Source organism: Phalangium opilio, unplaced genomic scaffold (assembly GCF_054372755.1).
Source record: "Phalangium opilio isolate 3A_F unplaced genomic scaffold, DU_Popi_V2 ptg000013l_1, whole genome shotgun sequence".
Lineage (NCBI taxonomy): Eukaryota > Metazoa > Arthropoda > Arachnida > Opiliones > Phalangiidae > Phalangium > Phalangium opilio.
Window position 1 is genome coordinate 10,986,409 of NW_028324148.1, and position 21,366 is coordinate 11,007,774.

The following is a 21,366-nucleotide window of genomic DNA, read 5'->3' on the forward strand; positions in this document are numbered from 1 at the left end:
CATTGAATTATTGAAAGCAAAAATAGAATTAATTCAAAACTTCAAAAATATTTGCGAAACTAACTTTTGGTTTTTTGTCATTTCAATATATGGTGATCTAAAATGTTTATTTTTATTTTTATCAGGTTTAGTGTTAGAGCTATTTTTGCTTATTATTTATTAGATAAACTAAATTCAGGTACTTTTTATATAAATGAGAAATCATCACGATTGACATTCATAGAAATGAGATACAATCACCATCAATACATTACTGAAAGACCTAAAAATACCATGTAGCTCCATCTAACGCATTTTAAACGAGTATCGGTTTAGTATCATATTAAATCAACCGATCCGATACTATCGGGAAACCCCGAATATCAGTGCCGGTATCGACCCGTCATCCCTAGTTTTTACTTTTCTGGCTGCCAATTCTGAAGATTATGGCGGAATTGAATAATCTTTCTTAGTGCGTACCTGCTACTAAACATAATGTCCATGCCAATAATCACCCTTCTAGGTAAAGCAGTTATCAGTCAAACAGTCAGGACTTTGACACATAGATATTTGTTTATAGATTCAAAAGGACTACTTGAGATTTAACAATACAATCAATATCCCATTATTTTTTCTATGCATAAATGTACAAGGATAAGTCAAATTAAATTGCGGAACTAAATCAAAAAATAAGGCAATTCAAAGGAATTGAATCATTGGTTATCAGAATCGCGCTGGTAACGAGGTTCGCGTGAACCCTAGAATACCGTGAGAACGGTGAGATTAAAATATATTCGACTTATTGAAAGTTTAAATTACATTGATAATCAATATAAACTAAAATAGAAGGAAAAAACTTTGATTACGAAAACAAACAAGAAATATCAATTCGCACTAAAATGTATGTAACTGACAAATGAAGCTATGTTAATTCAGAAGAAATTCATTTATTGTTTTTTACCTCTCCGAGTGTCAACACGGAGAGGTATTACACTGGACGTTTTGGGGTTGGTGTACGTGTGTGTGTCTGTTTGTCGGTCACGGTGTTCGCAGTTAATGGCAAAAGTTGTTGATGATTCCAAAAATTATTTTATTTTTCAATGTCAGTTTTCAATATTTTTAAGTCTTACAATTCAATAGTGTTTTCTTTGTAATTTCTTTAAAAGAAATATTACAATATTTTGATAAACTCAACTTTTTTTATAAACTCGACTTTTTTCAAAGCATTCGCGATTAAATCGACTTGGCTTTTAAGTTCATCTATTTTCGTGATAACCTCTCTATTGGAAATTTCCCGTTCTAATATTGATTTGTTATCGTCACGTATGCTCACTTTTTCGCAGTCGAACCATTCTTTACCGGTCTGCAACGGAGAATTTTTAACCATTTCTTCCTAAATAAGTAATTTTTATTAGTTGAAGCTTCTATTTCGTATCGATCTCCATAATAGCATTGCCCAGTAATAATAACAATCGGAGTAATCACAAATGCACTATTTATTTTACGACTATTACTACACGAGTCTTATTTCAACAGAAAATTTTAAAAATTGAGTTGGATTCTCTACCTACTTCGTTCTCGAATTTGTAGTATTTGGTGTCTTTGAAGAAGTAGGTCTGACCGCCAACCCAGCGAATGGCGGCGCTGATGTGTTGGGGCACTCCCTTCCAGGTCCTGTCGGATATATCAGCGGGGTAATCCCTGCTTATGGGGATGTATTTTTTCTGATCGTATTTCCAGTATTTGCTGCCCTTAAAGAAGTACGTCATGTTATTGCTTTCCCAAACAAGAGCAGCGTCAATGTTGTTGGGAATTCCACGGAATCCATTTTGAATCTTTCTAGGGTATCCTTTCTCCGTTCGCAAGTTATAGAATCGCCAATAGCTGTCATTCTATATATTTAAACGTATTAGGCCTAAACCGGACTCAGACAAATGATAATATTTATAATTATGTACCTTAAAAAGGAAAGTTGAACCATCCATCCAGGTCAAGGCGGCGTCGATCGGACCAGATTCCACTCCTTTCCAGTCTTCCGCTATAAGCTTTGGATATCCGGGCACAATACCGCCATCAATTTTCCAATAATAGTCACCTTTTTAAAATAGTTTTGTATGTGTTAACGTTGAACAATAGCGTGTTTTCTAACACGCCAAGGTAATGCTCGAGATGGTCCAACGGTTGGGGTACATTAAGTTCGCACGCTTACGCACTTACACAAAGAATTATATATGAAACTTTCTACTTTCAATCAATATTTAAACAAACCATAAACACACACTCACATATCTTAATCATAAAAGCGATTTAGTCCTTCACACTCGTAGCTAAAAATAATATCTATAAATAGTGCCCTTTTAGCCTGAAAATGAAAATCGTTCTTGCCATCTTGTTGTATTCTAGAGGGCCGGTAGGCCCTTCTAGATAAGATCCCACACCCTCCCGTAATGTTAAATGAAAATTCACTGATTTTCGCCGATTTTCCCATAGGAATAACATGGGGTTTTTGGTGCTCCTGCACATCGAATCATTTAAAAACTAAAGCGAAGTTACGTTTCGGAATACATTCAAATTAACAAGTAACTATTTAAGGTGTGCCTTTTTCAAGTTTCATCAAAATTAATTAAGTCTAAGTATGTTAATTTTATTAAAAATGTAAGTACCTCAAAAGATTATTCTACAGCAGACGACGCTAATTGTTCAATACTCTACAGTAGACGACGCTAATTTGCCATTTCACCGCCTTGAAACTTTAACTTGATATTTTTCAATAAATATAACACTATATTTATTAAAAATGTCTCTGGCGGGTCTAATTTTCGTTTATGTGTCTCGGTTGAAATTCTATACTTCAGATACCTTTTTAATTTATATTTTAGATGTCAGTTTCGACCAAGGCTTAAGTTGCCTTACTTAGGCCATGGACTTATAATAGAAGCTTACGCGTCATGGATATTTCACTGTAGCCTTCAGTAAGGCATTTTGATTTTAAACACATTTATGTCATAAAAATTCGCGCGGGTGGGGACTGGGGGCTGATGACGTAGAAATTGAGGCAAACTTTTTTCTTTCAGCGCGCGCGCGCGCGCTTTTCTTAAAATAATTTTGCGCGCGCTATTAAAAATTAGAATTCGATCACGTGAAAAACTTCAACCCCCCTCTGAATTTGCCTCAAATTCTACGTAACAGACGCGCGTGCCAGGCTGGTACTATTTCAGACGAGGAATAAATGTGCGCGTTTTAAGGTGAGTGAAATATCAAGGAAGCGTAAGCTTCTATTATAAATCCATGCTTAGGCAGACTATTGAGTGAGTCTATGCAATGGGTGATTGTAAAAGCTTGAAGGATAGATGGAACAGTGTTGGAAATAAGGATTTTTTTAAAACTGGACCTGTGGCCTAGGTATTTTAATTAAAATAACTGGCCACGGTGCCACTCACTGTAAACGTACAAGGGCAGTGAACGCAATGTTATGGATAATTGCAATCGTAAAGTGGACTGTAAAAGATACGGCTCTGATAGTTTAAAAATCGTGGCAGGATGTTGGTTTTGAAGTTGACTATAAAGCTCGGGTTCTAAAACGAATTGTAAGCCGTATCTTATAAGAATTAGTAGAAGTGTAGAACCATTTTGAACCTCGTCCTAGAAGTGAAAAATTTCGCATTTCAGGCAAAAATCGTTTTATAATAGATTAATACAAATGCAGACTGAAGGAACAGATATTATATAAAAAGGACTTGGTTTGCCCAAGCCTAAAAAACAAAACGATAAGAGTTTTTTCCAGTTGACTGAAGCGCGGATATTTTATTTTTCTATATAATTTTGAAGACAATCCGCATTTTACTACTCTTTAGAATTTAATTCAATCTCTTTATTTTAGTGGTAATGGATTTATTTCCTATAAATTATTTGAAATAAAAAATTACTTATCTCAGATTTTTCAACAACAATTCCATTTTCGTAAAATTTTATCATGAAAAATCTGAGATAAGTCATTTTTTATTTCAATTAATTTATAGGAAATAAATCCATTACCACTAAAATCAAGAGATTGAATTAAATTCTAAAGAATAGTAAAATTCGGATTGTCTTTAAAATTATATAGAAAAATAAAATATCCGCGCTTCAGTCAACTGGAAAAAACTCTTATCGTTTTGTTTTTTAGGCTTGGGCAAACCAAGTCCTTTTTTTATATATTAAATATGCCGCTATCTTTTTATAATGGAAGCCCCAAAGAGGATCCGAAGCACACTGACGGTCAACTCCTAGTTCTTTTCTTCTATTTCAATCGTATCATGCGCTTTTTACCTCTAAACAAATATGTGCTGCCATCTTGTGTTCTAGTAGCGGCATCAACAAATCCGTGCCTGCAAACCTCCTCATTCGCAGCTCTTATTTTGTCATCAGAACCTGAAAAAATATAGAGAAACTTTTTCCATCCCGCAAGAGCAAAAGCTTTGAATATTTTTTTTTATGAATAAAAACATTTTAACCATCATTTGGCGTAACATTTTCAACCTCCGATTCGCTAGTTAAGTTTACTGCTACTGTGGCTTTTTCTACCACATTGGTTTGACCCCTAGAATAGCTAAAATACTCAGCTACCAAAATCACACTCACTAATCTAAGCTCTATAAACCGCATCTCTCAAATCTGATAGAACATGAAACACTAACTGAATCAGTTTTCGATGGATGATCTGAGTTTTTCAGCTCGCGCTCGTACAACCGGTTTTAAAATAAAATATTGATACACTTCAAATTTATAGACACGGATAATACTCGGGAGATGAGTCGAGTTTCTTTTAATTTAAATTGATAATTTATTAGATTTAACCGGGAAGTCTGTATTTGTACAGAAATTGTAATCGTGGAATATCATATGTAACGGGTCGGAAAATGGACGTGTAGAAGACCGTGAGAACGGTGAGATTAAAATATCTTAGACTTATTCAAAGTTTACATTACATTGATAATCAATATAAACTAAAATAAAGGATAAAACTTTGATTTCGAAAACAGTTGGAAGTGTTCTAATTCTTACATTTAAATAATATCTTAAAAGACTGAACAGTGTTTTGCCCGGTCAAGCCGTTAAATCAAAAGCTACTTTAAGTACGAATATGCACTTCGGAACAGGAATATGTGATCTCACTGAATTGGTCTCGCCATTTTGGTCGTGGGACTAATTGGTCTCACCAATTTGGTCTCGGGACTATTAGGTCTCGTGATTTTATGGTCTCGGTACTATTAGGTCTCGTGATTTTTTGGTCTCGGTACTATTAGGTCTCGTGATTTTTTGGTCTCGGTACTATTAGGTCTCGTGATTTTTTGGTCTCGGTACTATTAGGTCTCGTGATATTTTTGGTCTTGGTACTATAAGGTCTCGTGATTTTTTTTGTCTCGGGACTGTTTTGTCTCGTGATTATTTGGTTACCTAATTAGTTGCCACCTTTTACAAAATATTTCTATTATTTTAAATAAATTGTTCATGCTAAGAGGCGGACTTTTCATAATCTTTATATAAATAATATTCTTATCTCCAAACCAGGTTGGGTCGGGCTAGGTTTGGTTTGGTTAGGTTAGGTTAGGTTGGGTTGGGTTAGGTTAGGTTTGGTTTGGTTGGGTTAGGTTAGGTTTGGTTTGGTTGGGTTAGGTTGGGTTGGGTTAAATTGGACTGGGTTGAGTAAATGCTGAAGGGGTGTATTTTTTTATAACGAGACCTTCGTGTCCAGAGACCCAATTGTTCCGGGACCAATTTGTCCCAAGACCCAATTGTTCCGGGACCAATTTGTCCCAAGACCCAATTGTTTCGAGACCAATTTGTCTCGAGACCAAAGTGTGCACCTAAATAGTTTACAAAAACATCCCTAAACTAGGTCCATGGTCCTTATCAGTTGATATACTCCGGGAACGTACGTCTCTATGTACACTTAATAGAAACTGAGCTTATGGACACTAATATCCTTGTCTACCCATTAGCTCTCGTATCTAACATACGTGTTGTAAATTTTGTAGTAAGTTGACTTTACACAGTAGGTCTCAACCTACAACTTATCAGATTTGATTACCGATTGAAAATGATTAGCTGAGTTTCTCAATTTTCTCAACCTCTTTTAAAACGATTGATTTAATGCCTTTTCTTAAGCAGCCTTCTACAAAAAGGCATGGTGGGTGAGATGCAAGTCCCAACTCAAAGCAAAGTTCGAGATCATCTGGGGTAATCGTTGTTTACACAAAATTTTGTTAAAACGTTGCAGATGATATATCGAAAAATAGGGAAATTTTACTGGACGTGTCGGGGTTGGTGTACGTGTGTGTGTGTGTCTGTTTGTCGGTCACCGTGTTTGCAGTTAATGACAAGAGTTGTTGCTGATATAAAAAATTCTTTCAATCTTTTCAATTTTTTTAAGTCTTACAAATCAATAGTGTTTTCTTTATAATTTCTTTAAAAGAAATATTACATTATTTTCACAAACTCAACTTTTTTTATAAACTCGACTTTTTTCAAAGCATTCTCGATTAAATCCACTTGGCTTTTAAGCTCATTTATTTTCGCCATAATCTGTTCGTGAGCGTTTTTATTGGAAATTTCCCGTTCTAACATTGATTTGCTATTGTCAGGTATGCCCGCTTTCTCGCATTCGAACCATTCATTAACGGTCTGATACGGAGGGTTTTTAACCATTTCCTCCTAAATAAATAATTTTTATTAGTTGAAGCTTCTATTTCGTATCTATCTCCATAATAGCATTAGCCAGTAATAATAACAATAGGAATAGTCACAAATGAGCTAGTTATTTTACGACTATTACCATGGACGAACTAGGCCTAGTTCTTCCATGCTATTACTACACGAGTCTTATTTCAACAGAAAATTTTAAAAATTTAGTTGGATTCTCTACTTACATCGTTCTCGAATCTGTAATATTTGGTGTCTTTGAAGAAGTAGGTCAGACCATCAACCCAGCGAATGGCGGCGCTGACGTCATTGGGCACTCCCTTCCAGTTGGATATATCAGCGGGGTAATCCCCGCTTATGGTGATGTATTTTTTCTGATTGTATCTCCAGTATTTGCTGCCCTTAAAGAAGTATGTAATGCCATTGTTTTCCCAGACAAGGGCAGCGTCAACGTTGTTGGGAATTCCACGGAATCCATCTTGAATCTTTCTAGGGTATCCTTTCTCCGGTCGCAAGTTATAGAATCGCCAATAGCTGTCATTCTATATATTTAAACGTATTAGGCCTAAACCGAAATCAGACAATGATAATATTTATAATTATGTACCTTAAAAAGGAAAGTTGAACCATCTTTCCAAGTAAAGGCGGCGTCGATCGGACCAGATCCGACTCCTTTCCAGTCTTCCGCTATAAGCTTTGGATATCCGTACACAATACCGACATCGATTTTCCAATAATAGTCACCTTGATAATATAAATAACCATACTGTTAAACCTAGTTTTGAACAATACCGTGTTTTCTAACTCGCTAAGGTAATGCTCGAGATGGTCCAACGGTTGGGGTACATTAAGTTCGCACGTGTACGCACTTACACAAAGAATTATATATGAAACTTTCTACTTTCAATCAATATTTAAACAAACCATAAACACACACTCAAAGATCATAATCCTAAAAGCGATTTAGTCCTTCATACTCGTAGCTAAAATAACATCCATAAATAGTGCCTTGTTAACCTGAAATTTTATATCATTCTAGCCGCTATCTTTTAAAATGGAAGCCAAAAAGAGGATCAAAAGGACACTGACGTTCAACGCCTACTTCAATCGTATCATGCGCTTTTTACCTCTAAACAAATATGTGCTGCCATCTTGTGTTCTAGTAGCGGCATCAACAAATCCTTGCCTGCAAACCTCCTCATTCGCAGCTCTTAATTTGTCATCTGAACCTGAAAATATATAGAGAAACGTTTTTCCATGCGGCGAGAGCAAAATCTTTGAATAATGTTTTTATTAATGTAAACATTTTAACCATAATTTCGCTCCGATTCGCTATTTAAGTTCAATACTTCAGGTCGACCGTGCACTACTACTATGGGTTTTTCCACCACATTAGTTTGAGCCCTAGAATAGCTAAAATACCCAGCTATCAAAATCACACTCACTAAGCTAAGCTCTATAAATCGCATCTCTCAAATCTCAGTCTTTCAGCTCGCGTTCGTGGAAACGGTTTTGAAAATGAAGTATTGAAACACTTCCAATTTATAGACACGGATAATAATTTAACTTATAAGCACATAGATATATGTAGATATATTCAAAAGGACTACTTGAGATTTAACATTGTTTATCAATACAACCAAGCTCCCGTTATTTTTCCCACGCATAAATTTACAAGGATAAGTCAAATTAAATGGCGGAACTAAATAAAATGGGACAATTCAAGCATTTGTTATCAGAATCGCGCTGGTAACAAGGTTCGAGTGAGCCGTAGAGAACCATGAGAACGGTGATATTAAAATATTTTAAACTTCTTGAAAGTTTAAATTACATTGATAATCAATATAATCGAAAATAGAAGGAAAAAACTTTGATTTCGAAAACAGTTGGAAGTGTTCTTATTGTTATATTTAAATGTTATCATAAAAAAAACTGAACAGTCATTTGCATGGTCAGGCTGTTAAATCAACATCCACTTTAAGTACGAATATTCACTTTGACCCACAGATTCACGGCCACTTTCTTTGCCAAAATTCTGTAGAAAATTTCATAAAAGATTAAAAAAAATCGGTTCAAACGTGAACGCAATTGTTCATTCTTGAACAGTTTGGAAATATTAGGCGATAGGTGTGCTGGATTATCTAAGATGGCATAGAAGGTGTTCAATCCTAACAGTTTGCCTAGTACGTTTTGAGGTTTATTTCGTGTTTCAATTACATAACCTACAAAAATTTAACAAAACTTAACTCATTAAAATCCGATAATATCTCAACAATTTACTGTAACATGCTTATTTACCCTAAATTTTATATAAATTGGTCTTTACAAACATCATTTTACAATAATATCAAAGGAAATGTCACGGGTTACTGCGTATTTCACCTTTCCCTTATATTTACATAAGACTTAAAATCGTTTGAAAATTTACGCCATTATTATCTGAGAAAAATGACAACGATCACTTTCGTAAAGGGCAGTCCTTGGAAGCTATTTACCTCTTCTCGTAACCCGCCCATGGTGCGGGTGTTTTATGAGTTCAAACTAAGAATCCATGTTACGAGCGTACCTTAATAAAGGGAGCGATAGATATCGTTCAATTACCCTCTGCCACCATTTTTAGGTAACAAAAATTAGAATAAAAATAAAAGTAAAAAGTTTAACCCATTCATATTTTAAAAAATAATTTTATAAATAAATCAAGTCTATAATAGAGGAAAATATCTTTAACAAACGTTTTGAATTCAAAAATATCAGTAAAATACGACACCAGTACTTAACAGCTGTGATAGATTTTCATGAAAATTATTCTAAACGTTATATAGGACGTCCGCATTCCGAATGTACACGGAAAATGCGGTGTCTAAAACTGTGAAAAAACAGCCAAAAAAGGACTGCTATTCTGAAAGTATACTGTCAAACTATCAATTCTCTTTGGTGAACGGTTTTTTGAGTTATTGAATTTTTCCAAACATAAGTGGTATTTGTACGTTTCAAGGCTTAATTAATTCAAGGTCTAATTGTCTACGTATATATATATATATCTTCTATTTAGTCTCACTTATGAAATTTCAATCCAAATGGTATTGAATTTATTTTGTCAATTTGCTGTTGCATATAATTTTAATTTTATATCATCTATCCATAAATTTGAGCCTGGGAAAATTATCTAGAAAGGATAAATTTTTACCCAAGGCCCTAAACCATACGTAAATACACTTGGATACCCTTCAAAGGAAAAATATGTCAAGCCAGCAGTTGTAATGTAAGAGTATAATGCAGCTAGAAAGTTCTTTTAGTTCGTGATAAAGCTTCGAAAGAGTAACGTGAAGTTTATTTGCGAAAACTTAGGTAAGTTGGGTGCACTTCACAAAATATTATTTAAGAATTAATATTGCTTAGGCTAGCTACATTAGAAACTATAGCCAAAAACCCTTTACGTTATATAGTCTTAAAAAGGAATCTAAAACACAAAAATATGTAACAATCGAAGAGCATTAGATTGTAGAGTTAGAAGTCAATGCGCGCTGATAGGTGTATATTTGCAATAGACGAAATCTAGTTGATGGGACCAGTGAGTATGTAAGAGAAGGAAGCTCGGAGTGACCGAATTCTCCATCAGTCCTCCTTTTGAAACAGTGGCTCGATATCAGAGTGCAGCACATGCGCAATCGGTGCAGAAGAGAGGGGGTAAAATTAGAGAAGGTTGTTTACCACTAGTATTCATAACGAAACCTCTCCGCAAACACAGTTCGTAAACAGAAATTGCAATCGAAATTTAAACTAATAGTAAAATAACCATATGGATTTGGACCGGATCAAGCTCTTTTGTACATCATTCGTTGTAGAGAAGTCCTTCAGGTTTTAGAGAAAAATACACTTTTCGAGACAATATGAATTCCACAATTCACAAGGAGAGATAAAAAAATTCCCGGGCCCTATACTGTTTCATAGGCTTTTACTTGTAAAACTGTTGACTAATTGTGCTAGGTCTTGCATAGCTCGTAGGCGGATTTCGATCATGACTATTGAATGGGATTTTTGATAAAGTAAACATTCAAATTATTATTATTATTATACTTATGTTTATATGTCAAATACGCATATACGGAGTGTTCCAAAAAGTGTCGTGCAGCTCTATATATAAAATTGAGGTGACTCTGTTCCATTTATTGGGAATATTGCCATCCCCCACTAAACCGTGAAACAAATATAAAACTAGGGCTTTCATACAGCCAAGCTGCCTGATGCAAAAGCGGACTATGTGGTTTCGTGCACTGAACGCATTGCCCTCTTTAATGCAAGAGCTGTTTACTCACCATTTCCCAACGTCAGCAGTTAACAAATCAGTAACTTATGAAAAAATAACTCCTTCCATTTCTGGTGTGGTTTGATACTTTGAAATACCAAAATTAGTTCCTCTTCCTCAGTTGTTCAACATCTTTATTGGGTAGATAGCCCTCGTCTCGACTCGGAGAGGTTTATTTTGGTTTCCCAACTTGTTAACAAATAGAAAAAAATAAATAAAAAGAAAACCTGTATTTTTTTTTTTTGCTTTTCTTAAACAGGTGGCAATTTCAATGGCGTTCGAATATATCTTGGACTTCATTATCACGGCTGCCTCTATTTTGGCATGCGTGGTGATTAGCCTGATTGCAAAGCGTAGTGAAAAGAAAACGGTTGACGGATTTCTTCTGGGTGGTAGAAGCATGTCCATCATTCCTACTGCGTTATCAGCCTTTGCCACTATCGTGTCCGCCAATAACATTACGTCTATAGTAGGAGAGACGTTTGCCAACGGCATGCAGTTCATTATTTTACCCATGTCGTTCTTCGTGATCCAAATACCCATTGCGTATTTCATTATACCAGTATTTCATAATATGTCTTACACTAGCGTCTATGAGGTAAATTCGCCACAGCTTTCAAATTATTTAACAATTAAAAATTAAAACGACTCGAGAAGTTTTAACTATGACAGATAATATTGAAAAAATACATTAATATTTCAACAAATAACCCCAGGTTTAAAATAAGATAAAAACAGAGATAGATTTAATTTTAGAAGTAGGAATGGAGAACCGTTAGCATTTACTTCAGTCCGACTCATATCCCAGTAAAGAGCCCCTCCCTCTAACACGTAACGAACAGTTTAAATTATCTTATTGGCTCACTTAAACTACGTTTTGATGACGTTGCTACGGTAACGCCGAAAACACTTAATTCCTTTTTACCTCTGTCGCTTTGACCCGCCTCTTCTTTCATACCCCTCGGTCCCGTAGAAGGGGTCCGGGACTTTGACACATTCCTACTTATAAAATTAAATCTATCCCTGATAAAAACCACATGAATAGTGTTTATCGCTTTAAATACATATAATCCATCTGGCGCGATATCAGTCTGTTTTTCCGTCCAAGGGTTTTTATCGAGGGGATCGGTCATTCACGAAATCCCGTACTCTACCCTCGAAGCTCGCTAATTAAATACTCGAGCCGATTCTTTAAAGGCTCGAGTACTTATCGAGAAGAGCAACAGACATCGAGCCAACATAACTCACTAGCTTACATTGTGCTATCATTTTAGTCTAAAGCGTGAGGAAATTTGTATTCGATTTCAACTAACCGTGGTAATATTACCTTTAATTCAGTTTTTGGTAAACCAGTGCATTTCAAATGCCAGAACATGCCTTTGACTCATTCTTGAGTCCTACGCACGCTTTCGAAAAGTTTGCTCAGCTCGGTTCGTGAACAGTTCTATAGGAAATACGGGACATCTAAGCAAACGTTTTCCATCGTCTTAACTCTGGGCTCAACCTTATAGCCTAATTCAACTAAATACTACCTACCTTGCCTGGCATAGACAGGATTAAAACACTAGTTTTATCAGGAGTTCATAATAACCCGAAGTACGAAACTGGTTAAAAAGCCCGTAACAACAAAGTTTCGCCGTAAAGCTCAGCGGATTTATACACCGCTTAACTCCCAATGAAATAGTTACCCCATTTTTTAGCGCCTACGCGCATTAACTTACACACTTCCGGTTTAGCACTATTTTTATCTTGTGATTTTGGGAGCGAAAATGGCTCACGTCTGCTTCTGTCGGAACGGTGTAAATTAAGCCTTGGCTAAGAAGTTGGCTTTTAGCCGGGGTTTCTAGTTTTCTACAAAACATTTAAACGATCGTCAATTATGTTTTGTTGTGATATGTGTGAGTGAGAATTCCGTGGTTAAATTAAAACGGTTTGGACAAATTTATTCGCAGTATCTTTAATATAAGAATTCCATCGTGTTTGTACGTCCACCATATCGCCATTTTTCTTTTCGACGGAGATCCCAGCCAACGGAAGTTTTGGAACGAAAACCAAGGAGCATAGATACCACTACGATATACTGTAAGGTTGTATGTCCATAAACAGGCTAGTCCTTTCTATGCGCAACGACAGAATCTTGTTGTTCGCAATTTTTACCATTAGCTCTATGGCCAGTTTCATACTTCCCCCCCGAAGGGGGGGTTATTATGAACTCCTGGTTTTATATATACTTTATTTTTTTGGTTTTTGCGCTCTTAGAGATGGAAAACGATTGTTGCGTTCCCTTGCGGCTGGGCGCCTTCGCCCCGTTATTCCCTCAAATGTTTGGTGTGACCCTATGGTTATAAATAAAGTTTTCGTATTTCCGCGAATTATTCACTCAAAATTCTCTTTTAGTTCACATGACACGTTGCATAACGTAATTTATTTCTTATCAGAGGTCGCGCAAAACGTTAATGTGGCCGGAGCCATCTTGTTACTGTTAGAGGTCGATATATTTTAGGAGGCTTTGGTACTGCAATAGCACAATAGTATTCTATAGTTTCCAGTTTATATAAAATTCGTAGCATTAATACGTCTATTGCGTTTTTGAATTGTTTTATTTATCTCGTTGAAACTTTTTCTTATTTCAGTATATTGAAAAGCGGTTCGACAGATCTCTACGGATTCTAATCTCCGGAATATATCTAATTATTAGCGTAAGTCTGGAAAAGAATTGATATACTTATTTAAACTTTTGGTATGTTTACGGTTATGCTGAGACTCGTTTAATTAGCATTTAATTTTTCACCAGCTAATGTTCAAAAATTGTTACCTCAATTTGGCAAATTTACAATTATCCGAAGTGGTATTTAAAAATATGATCTCATTAATTTTGTCCATGAAAATGGATAGTATAAATTGTTCGAATTGTGGAAAGTATATTCCGTAATTCAAAGAACAGACAACGGAATGAACTGCTTTTCCCAAACGCAAATCAGTAGTATTACCTATTTAACTGCTTCAATTTTATAGTGAAGTTTAATGGAAGAAGGCACAGTGCAAAAAGGTCATTACCACGAACAAGATTCGTGTTTAGCTCAATTTAACACAAAATTTGAATGAAAAGAATATTATATTAAAACCGAAATCCCCTTCCCCCACAATCATTGACGTCAGCAGCTGATGTAAAACGCGTCAAAGAGGAATTATTTCGTGGTTGTAAAGCGGTTCCTCACTTCAGGTTAATATTTCTTGTGATTGGCTGTGAGCCACACCGCTACGGCGTTACCATGGACAAAGCAATACTGAAGGACGGATGGCAGAGGGAAAAGTTGAAAAATACTTGTTAATTCGCCTTCTAGCGGTAGATAGTAGCAAACCGGATAGTGGGGTGCATATGGGGGAATCAATGTTCTAGAGAGAGAAGCAGCTAACGTCTTATTTTGTCTAGATGGCGCTAGCTTTTTCCGGGATTTGACTCAGTATTTTTTATAACCCCCCGTCCATTTGGGGCTGAAATGGGGAAGTAAGCTTAACGTTTGTTGTTTAGTCGCTTAGTATGGGGCTCTATGGGCTGCCTTCGGTCCTTCAGTATTGCTTAGTCCATGGCGTTACCCCAGTCGTTTGTAAGAACCAGGCGCTGTGATTGGCGCAATTTGTATCACCTGCCGGATTAGGCTTAATAACACAGAAATTGAAAATACTTTAACACTATTTTCCCGGAAAGAAGGAAAGACTTTCGTTTTGCTTACCCCCCCCCCGGGGGGCTGTGGCGTCAATAACGACTTTCTCAAAATAAAAATTCAACGGTTATACGGTTATATATGGCTTATTTTTCGCCATTACAGTTTTTGGAATCACCCTTTCTGCCTTTCAGCATTATATTTTTATTCAGATTAATGGAACTATACTGTATAGCATCACAATTTGATTTAAGAATATGCAAGACATGATAAGGCAGTGCTAATCGCAACTTTGTCTATTTTCAGCTCTTTCGGAACGGCATTCACCTTTACGTCCCTGCAATTACTGTGACTACCGTTACTGGAGTAAGCTACTGGATTACGCTTGTTTCGGCTGGACTTCTCTGTACGCTTTATTGCACGATTGTAAGTTTAGTCGCAACATCTAAATACATTATGAAATATGCAAAAACGCTTGGAAAGAAAGAAGCTGCATGGTGTTAGGTTATAATTGGAACTCCAAACTCAGCCCTCGACTTAGATTACATTTAAATGTAGAGGTGAAGACTTGCGGCGAGAAAACCATGTGCACTTTCGTAGTCAGGACATATTTTTGAAACCTGGTGCAACGAGCGACTGATCAAAATAAACGTTTCATTTATAGGGAGGTTTGAAAGCTGTGATATGGACGGATGTTTTTCAATCCTTTCTTTTGTTTGCGAGTGTAATTATGGTTACGATTGCTGCTTTCGTAGAAGTTGGCGGGGTTTCAAACGCATGGACAACCACCTTTTCAGGCCAGGTTTACCAACACTTTACGTAAGTGAGATTTCAGATACTTCATGTGATAGTACTTCCTCGGCCAATGATTGTGATTGATTTTTAACGCTATGCTTTTTAGAGTCACGGAAGACTTAGAAAATAATTATTCTATTTGGAGTATTGTTTTCTACGCCGTTGCTTGTTGTTTTTACACTACTATTGGATCTCAAGCCTGCGCCCAACGATTTTTGTGCGTTAAAGACTACAAGGCTGCAAAAAGGTACGAATAAATCTACTCATTTTAAAATAAATTGAAAAAGGCAAAATTCAATATAATAAAAAATATATCTAATACCAAGAGTACATTATAACCCCCCAAAGGGTTATAATGTGTATCCAATATACAAATGTAACAAAAAGTGAGATCATGCACGTGAATAATAGAGAAAGTAATAAATAGGCTACTGCACTATAATTTGTTTTTGTTTTAAGAAATAATCATTATATATGAAAGTTATGAGATAATGTCCAATAAAAGCAAATAGGAAAATTGTCAAATTTATTTGATTTTCGTAGCGAATCTGAAAAAAATTAACAAAATGCATATATGTTTTTATTTTTGACGTAGGAAAAAGCTTCGTGTTTTGGGTAGACTTAGAATTAGATTTAAAATTTTCAGGCTCCTTTATTCGGTGTAAATAACAATTCAATTGTGAAGCATTTTGTTATATTCCAGAACATATCTATTGAGCAACGCTTTGGGAGTCATACTTCATGTCATAGTTTTTTTTACTTGCGTCGCGGTTTTTGGAGCATTATCCAAGTGCAATCCTTTGCTTGCAGCAAACTCTAAAATTCATTTGCCTGATCAGGTAAGATTATCCGCATGGATATGATTATTTTGCATAACGTATCCTAAAGGTATACCCGCACTATAGTAGAAATTGTTTGACCGCCAAGCTAAATACGCGATGCTCGCCAAGTATGTTTGCAGAATAGACCTCCTAGCAAGATACAGTATTGCTATCAATTTTAAGAAAGGGCACTAGCGTACCATTACGGGGATTATACTACATCTTTTACATTGTAGGAAAACTACCATATATCGTTTGGTACAGTACCTACCCTATGAATAAGCAATGCTTAAATGTAAAATCATTAGTTTATAAGATATGTTCCATACTTCTGTCACTGGTTACTGAGAGCTTGTCATAAAGTGACGTCGGTGAGACAACATAAATTCTCGTTAAGCGATGCCTGGTGAGGCGCTGTCAAGGCTTAGTACAGGCTAAATAAGAAGATGGACTGCAAAACCGAATTTCGTAAATTCTCGCGTCGTTCTAGAACTGGCACTCAGTAAGTCTCTAGCATTACGAAGTACAGGCAGTGTCATGAATATGGAACATGTCTTATAAACTTGTAGTACAATTTAAAGTAATTTTTTTTTTAATTTTAGATTTACATATTCGTGGCATCTAACCTTTTCAAGGGTGTTCCCGGTGTTTTGGGTATAGTTTTGTCGGGTCTTCTGAGCGCCGCTCTCAGTTCCGTTTCTTCAAATATAAACGCTTTGTCTGCCAACGTCCTGGAAGATTTTATCATGCCTTTGTTCCCTAAATTGAAAAAGCAAGAACGAAGAAGAGTTATTTTGTGCAGAATTTTTAGTAAGACATAATAATAATTTTACGTGGTAAATCAAAGATAGAGTTTGCCAAGCTACAGAAACATTATTGTGTGAAATTGTAGCGTTGATAGTAGACCGGGTAAGACAGTGGATATTATTATATGCTGAGAAGAAATTTCATCTTGGTGAATTCGGTGATAAGTTAAGCTGAGATTATTACCCTCGCAATTAAACTAGCTTTGGGTCCATGCGTCCTTGGTCCCTGAAGCGCATCGATTTATGAAGAAGGATGTATAAGGTGGGAGGTAAAACAGGATGGCCTAAGGGCTGGGCCTTAATACTCATTTTACACGGCTCAAGCCCCCCCTATAGTTGATCTCCCTAAGGTATTATTAAAATAAATCGCACAACTAAAAAAAATTCTTAAACGCAATCTTGTATTATTTCTAATAACGTCACATTTCAAATAATATGAATGAAATTAAATTGTGCACACCACTAAAGTATAATTTTTAAAAACCTTACGAATCAAATAATGTACCTAAAAAGATCGTGCATCCCCTATACCTGAAGACACTATGACCACAACCGTCCCTAATATTTTACCAAGTTTTTTTACGAAACCAAACCTAACTATCCATCATAATCTGATGTATCACGCGCACAAAGTGCACGAAAATTTTTAGCGATTTCCACTGACTGCTCCAAAGAGTGCTCTCAGGGTTAGGATGACGTAACGGCCCTCAGCGAGTTTTGGAGAGAATAGTTTCGTCAGTGGAACACGATCGAGAGGTCCGAGCGCGCTCTGAATAATCAAAATTGTCGCCGGAGACGAAATTGTAATAAAGTATGTATATATTGACGCAAATGGGCTGACACCAATTAATAGACTTAACATTACAATTAATTTACAAAAAATTTATTTTGAGTAATGATCGACAACGTATCTGATATAATTATTTGTTTTAGGATGAGGCGTAATATCTTTTAAGTAATGATAAAACCTCTTATTCTTCATCTTCAGAACTTTCAGAAGATGATTTCAGAAATAAATAAGCATAAGCGAGAGCCTGTCTTCTATGAGATACCGCGCGGTCCGCCATTTTAATTTTATTACGTCATACTCGAGCACCGTCGCTCCGTCGAATTTTTCAGAACACGAAAGAGCAATTCTCGGGCAGTTTTTGGGGTCAGTGGAAAACGCGATTCTGGGCGAGTGTTGCACTCTTGTTCCCAGTGGCGGACGAAAACGCGCCGAGAGTGCTCTAGTGCAGTCAGTGGAAATCGCTAGTTGATCTTGTTTCCTTCACTCAAAAAGCCCGCGAAATTTAAACTACCTCTCTTTCCTCCCCTCTCACTTTTATGCCAGGCAGGCAGTTCTCTCTCTACGTAGCGCTTTCCCTTCGTTTCTCTCCGAGCTTCTCTCTCTCCAGATCGTGTACGCTCTCTTCGAATCGCACAGGGACAGGGACAGGCGTTTGGGTCCTTTCCTAAATTTTTCCGGAATTGAAATTCCGGGTAAAATTAAAAACGAGGCCGATCCCGCATGCAGTGGCGCAATTTCGACGCGCAAGCCGTTGGTAATGGCGCGCGTCACGTGATCGTTGTTGGAATCAAGAGATATTCAAAATTATAAACAAGCTCATAAGGCTAGATTAAGAAAGCTTGAACTTACGCTCTCTTTCCGTGAGGGGGTAGCTGTAACGGTTCACGGGTAGTTGAGCGGTTTTCAAAAGAGCGTTTTGGAATAAAGCGGTTCCTAAAACAGCGGTTTGCAAAACCGCGTGGTAGGAAAACCGCGGTTGCTGTTTCCGCGTTTCTCAATACAGCGCTATTTCCCAAAACAGCGGTTGCTGTTTCCGCCCAAACTGTGATTGATAGGAAGGGAAATATCTATTATATTAAGTATATAGGACAAAGAACAGTATTATGCAAAAAGGAGTAATGTAAATATAAAATATAATTTTTTGGAAAAGGCATATTATTTTGGGAAGTTAATGAAGATAAACAACAATATTTTGGAAAAGGCGTACTTTCGTACGCTCAAGATATAAACGCTGTAATCAAAATGCGCTAAAACGAGAAATGGCTATAATGGCAAACGCGTTTATGAAAATGCCGTTTTGGACAATGCTGTTTTGATAACACGCCCAATCGATAACATACCGCTGTAACCATGATAACCAGGGAACTACACAGTGCCGTTTTAGGAACGGGAGACTAATTGTATTTTGTCTGACTCCGAGTCTCCCGTCTTGTACATTCTTTTTGATTTCATGTACTTATGCAGATATGATAAATTGTTTAAAATTAAATAATTTTTAAATTAATACTTTCTCTATAAAATTGTTATAACTGATATCAGAAAACTTCTGCTGATATTTAAAACTATTCCCATTCCAGCTCTTACATTTGGAATATTGGCGATTTTAATAGGGCTTGGTGTTCCTCTAATGGGTGGGGCAATTCAAGTTCTGTTGCTCGTAGCAGGCGCCTTTGGAGGTCCAATTTGCGGAATTATATTTTTGGCATTTTTCTACCGGAAAACCAGTATTAAGGTGAAACTACCAATTCCATTCTTTAATTCCATGAGATAATTATTCAATCCGTATTTTATAGGCCTGCAAGTTATCCCTTTTGGTGACATTCACTTTAAGCGTGTGGTTGACAATTGGTTCGTACAAATATTACCCACACAAACCTCAATTCAGGCATCCTGTCGAACAAATATGCCCGGAAGATTTAGCGCCCTCTAACCTCGAATTTTCAGAATCGAATAATTCTACTTCCAACGATGTGTTTCCAATAGAGTAAGTCATAGAATTATTTTTCTATCAAATTGTAATCTAGCTTTTATGTTAAAATTTTTCTTCATAATGTAGGCGGCAAGGACTAGCTATCTATGGAATATGTTCATTTTGGATTGCTCCCCTGTCAGCGGCTCTATCTACAATACTTGGGATTCTTTTTGGTTTGATATTAGGTATATTTAATTGCTTGAATATTATTGTAATCAGTGATTCTAGACCGAGTTAATTAATATATTAAATATACTCTTCTCGCCTTTAAAGGAAAAGTTCGGATATCATAATATTATACCTTAAAAGAACGGCCTTTTTCTTAATATAAAAGGAAAATATTAAAAAAGTAATGATTAGTATTTAGTAAGCCTTAAAAACGAGAACTACTGCGCCGCCTTTAGTTTAGTGGCGTATGCTATCCTGAGCCTCTTACCCCTACGGGATTGGTTGAATTCTCACAGGCTGAGAAAGGTAATGGTAAAGTTGAGGTAATGGTGGCGTAGTAGTCCTCGTTTTGAAGACCAATTAAATGCTAATTGTTTCGTAATAAGAGATAATTTCTTTATATATTCTTCCGTAATAATAGATAGTGGAAGGGCATTTAATTTTGATTAAATTCTAATATTGTATTTCACTATAGCGCAAGAAAAGTCTACTGACATTAGACTACTAAGCCCTCTCGTACTGACTAGTGAGGAGAAGGCATCAATTCTACAGTGAGTAACATCGTTTCATAATGTTCTGAGTGGTACAATTGTACTTTTTAGGTACATTTTGAAGTTTTCAGTACTTAAAGTACAATTGGTCTGTTTAGAGTACATTTTCAAATTTCATTTTTAACAGTAGCGTCTATGGGACGAAAGTTTCGCCGCTAGATGGCACCAAAAGCCCTTAGTTGAGGGGGACGGAAATTTCCTACCCCCAAGGCGGAAAAGTACATTTTAAAAAAGCTTCCAATTGGATCAGTACGTTTTACTATTGGGGAAACTACTTTTCCAAAAGTCGAATTAACAACCAGAAACGCTCTTACTATTCATTGCCAAGTATTATTCAGTGACTATTAAGTAATTCCTCGCATATTAGTAAAGTATATGTTACATAAGTTTGTCACTGGTTATTGAGAGCTTGTCATGAAGTGACGTAAGTGAAACGTCATAGATTCTTGTAAAGTGACGCGTGGTGAGGCGCTTTCAAAGGCTCACTAAATGGGGAGATGGACTGCAAAACCGCGTGTAGTCGATTCTCGCGTCGTTCTTATTGACATCAATCACTATTATAAGTACATGTATTGGAAAACAATATTCATTGAGTTATTAACATTTCTTAGGATGAAAACTGGCGAAGATGAAGTGTTCATGTTGGAACCCTTGAAAAAACAAAATTCTCACGCTGACATCAAAGAAACACTAACACCTTCAGTTTAAAGACAACGTGTAAATCTGTATGGTTTTGAAAATATACTTTATTGAGATGACTTAAAATATTATTCATTCACATTTGTTTAAAAGCCATGACTGGAACAATATAATATGCCCAAGTCACTTTGAA

The 21,366-nt window shown here is 36.2% G+C and overlaps 3 protein-coding genes across 7 annotated transcripts; 1 reads left to right on the top strand and 2 right to left on the bottom strand.

Annotated features, from left to right (window-relative positions):
- Nucleotides 1-1,045: 1,045 nt before the first annotated feature.
- On the bottom strand, nucleotides 1,046-4,707 carry LOC149709041 (uncharacterized). The gene is made up of 5 exons (XM_089864499.1): nucleotides 4,473-4,707; nucleotides 4,288-4,389; nucleotides 1,938-2,074; nucleotides 1,551-1,871; nucleotides 1,046-1,372 (listed from the first exon to the last, which is right to left on the bottom strand). Exons 1-5 carry the CDS (start codon nucleotides 4,621-4,623, stop codon nucleotides 1,151-1,153), a joined length of 933 nt encoding a protein of 310 aa, XP_089720625.1. The 5' UTR covers nucleotides 4,624-4,707; the 3' UTR covers nucleotides 1,046-1,150.
- Nucleotides 4,708-6,344: 1,637 nt separating this feature from the next.
- On the bottom strand, nucleotides 6,345-8,190 carry LOC149709042 (uncharacterized). The gene is made up of 5 exons (XM_089864498.1): nucleotides 7,973-8,190; nucleotides 7,788-7,889; nucleotides 7,268-7,404; nucleotides 6,888-7,202; nucleotides 6,345-6,672 (listed from the first exon to the last, which is right to left on the bottom strand). The coding sequence occupies exons 1-5, from the start codon at nucleotides 8,127-8,129 to the stop codon at nucleotides 6,439-6,441; spliced, it is 945 nt and encodes a 314-aa protein (XP_089720624.1). The 5' UTR covers nucleotides 8,130-8,190; the 3' UTR covers nucleotides 6,345-6,438.
- A 1,043-nt stretch (nucleotides 8,191-9,233) lies between these two features.
- LOC149709043 (sodium-coupled monocarboxylate transporter 1-like) lies at nucleotides 9,234-21,366 on the top strand. 5 transcript variants are annotated; one of them, XM_089864486.1, is made up of 13 exons: nucleotides 9,234-9,594; nucleotides 11,226-11,564; nucleotides 13,600-13,665; nucleotides 14,938-15,057; nucleotides 15,296-15,450; nucleotides 15,533-15,673; nucleotides 16,130-16,265; nucleotides 16,850-17,057; nucleotides 19,421-19,575; nucleotides 19,637-19,827; nucleotides 19,900-20,000; nucleotides 20,459-20,534; nucleotides 20,662-21,366. In XM_089864486.1, exons 1-13 carry the CDS (start codon nucleotides 9,499-9,501, stop codon nucleotides 20,711-20,713), a joined length of 1,836 nt encoding a protein of 611 aa, XP_089720612.1. In that variant the 5' UTR covers nucleotides 9,234-9,498; the 3' UTR covers nucleotides 20,714-21,366. The 5 variants fall into 5 exon arrangements, with proteins under 5 accessions (XP_089720612.1, XP_089720611.1, XP_089720615.1 ...); XM_089864485.1 differs by having other exon boundaries at nucleotides 21,146-21,366; XM_089864489.1 differs by lacking the exon at nucleotides 9,234-9,594 and adding an exon at nucleotides 9,709-10,706 and having other exon boundaries at nucleotides 21,146-21,366.

What these genes read in the sequence shown, in the direction of transcription:
- LOC149709041 (XM_089864499.1), bottom strand. Translation starts at nt 4,623, where the DNA reads ATGCGGTTTATAGAGCTTAGATTAGTGAGTGTGATTTTGGTAGCTGAG. An exon ending in CAGCACATATTTGTTTAGAG is followed by an intron (nt 2,075 to 4,287) that starts GTAAAAAGCGCA and finishes TATTTTAAAAAG; the next exon opens with GTGACTATTATTGGAAAATT. An exon ending in GTTCAACTTTCCTTTTTAAG is followed by an intron (nt 1,872 to 1,937) that starts GTACATAATTAT and finishes TTAAATATATAG; the next exon opens with AATGACAGCTATTGGCGATT.
- LOC149709042 (XM_089864498.1), bottom strand. Translation starts at nt 8,129, where the DNA reads ATGCGATTTATAGAGCTTAGCTTAGTGAGTGTGATTTTGATAGCTGGG. An exon ending in GTTCAACTTTCCTTTTTAAG is followed by an intron (nt 7,203 to 7,267) that starts GTACATAATTAT and finishes TTAAATATATAG; the next exon opens with AATGACAGCTATTGGCGATT. An exon ending in ATTACAGATTCGAGAACGAT is followed by an intron (nt 6,673 to 6,887) that starts GTAAGTAGAGAA and finishes TTATTTATTTAG; the next exon opens with GAGGAAATGGTTAAAAACCC.
- LOC149709043 (XM_089864485.1), top strand. Translation starts at nt 9,499, where the DNA reads ATGTACACGGAAAATGCGGTGTCTAAAACTGTGAAAAAACAGCCAAAA. An exon ending in GAATATATCTAATTATTAGC is followed by an intron (nt 13,666 to 14,937) that starts GTAAGTCTGGAA and finishes GTCTATTTTCAG; the next exon opens with CTCTTTCGGAACGGCATTCA. An exon ending in ACCGGAAAACCAGTATTAAG is followed by an intron (nt 19,576 to 19,636) that starts GTGAAACTACCA and finishes CGTATTTTATAG; the next exon opens with GCCTGCAAGTTATCCCTTTT.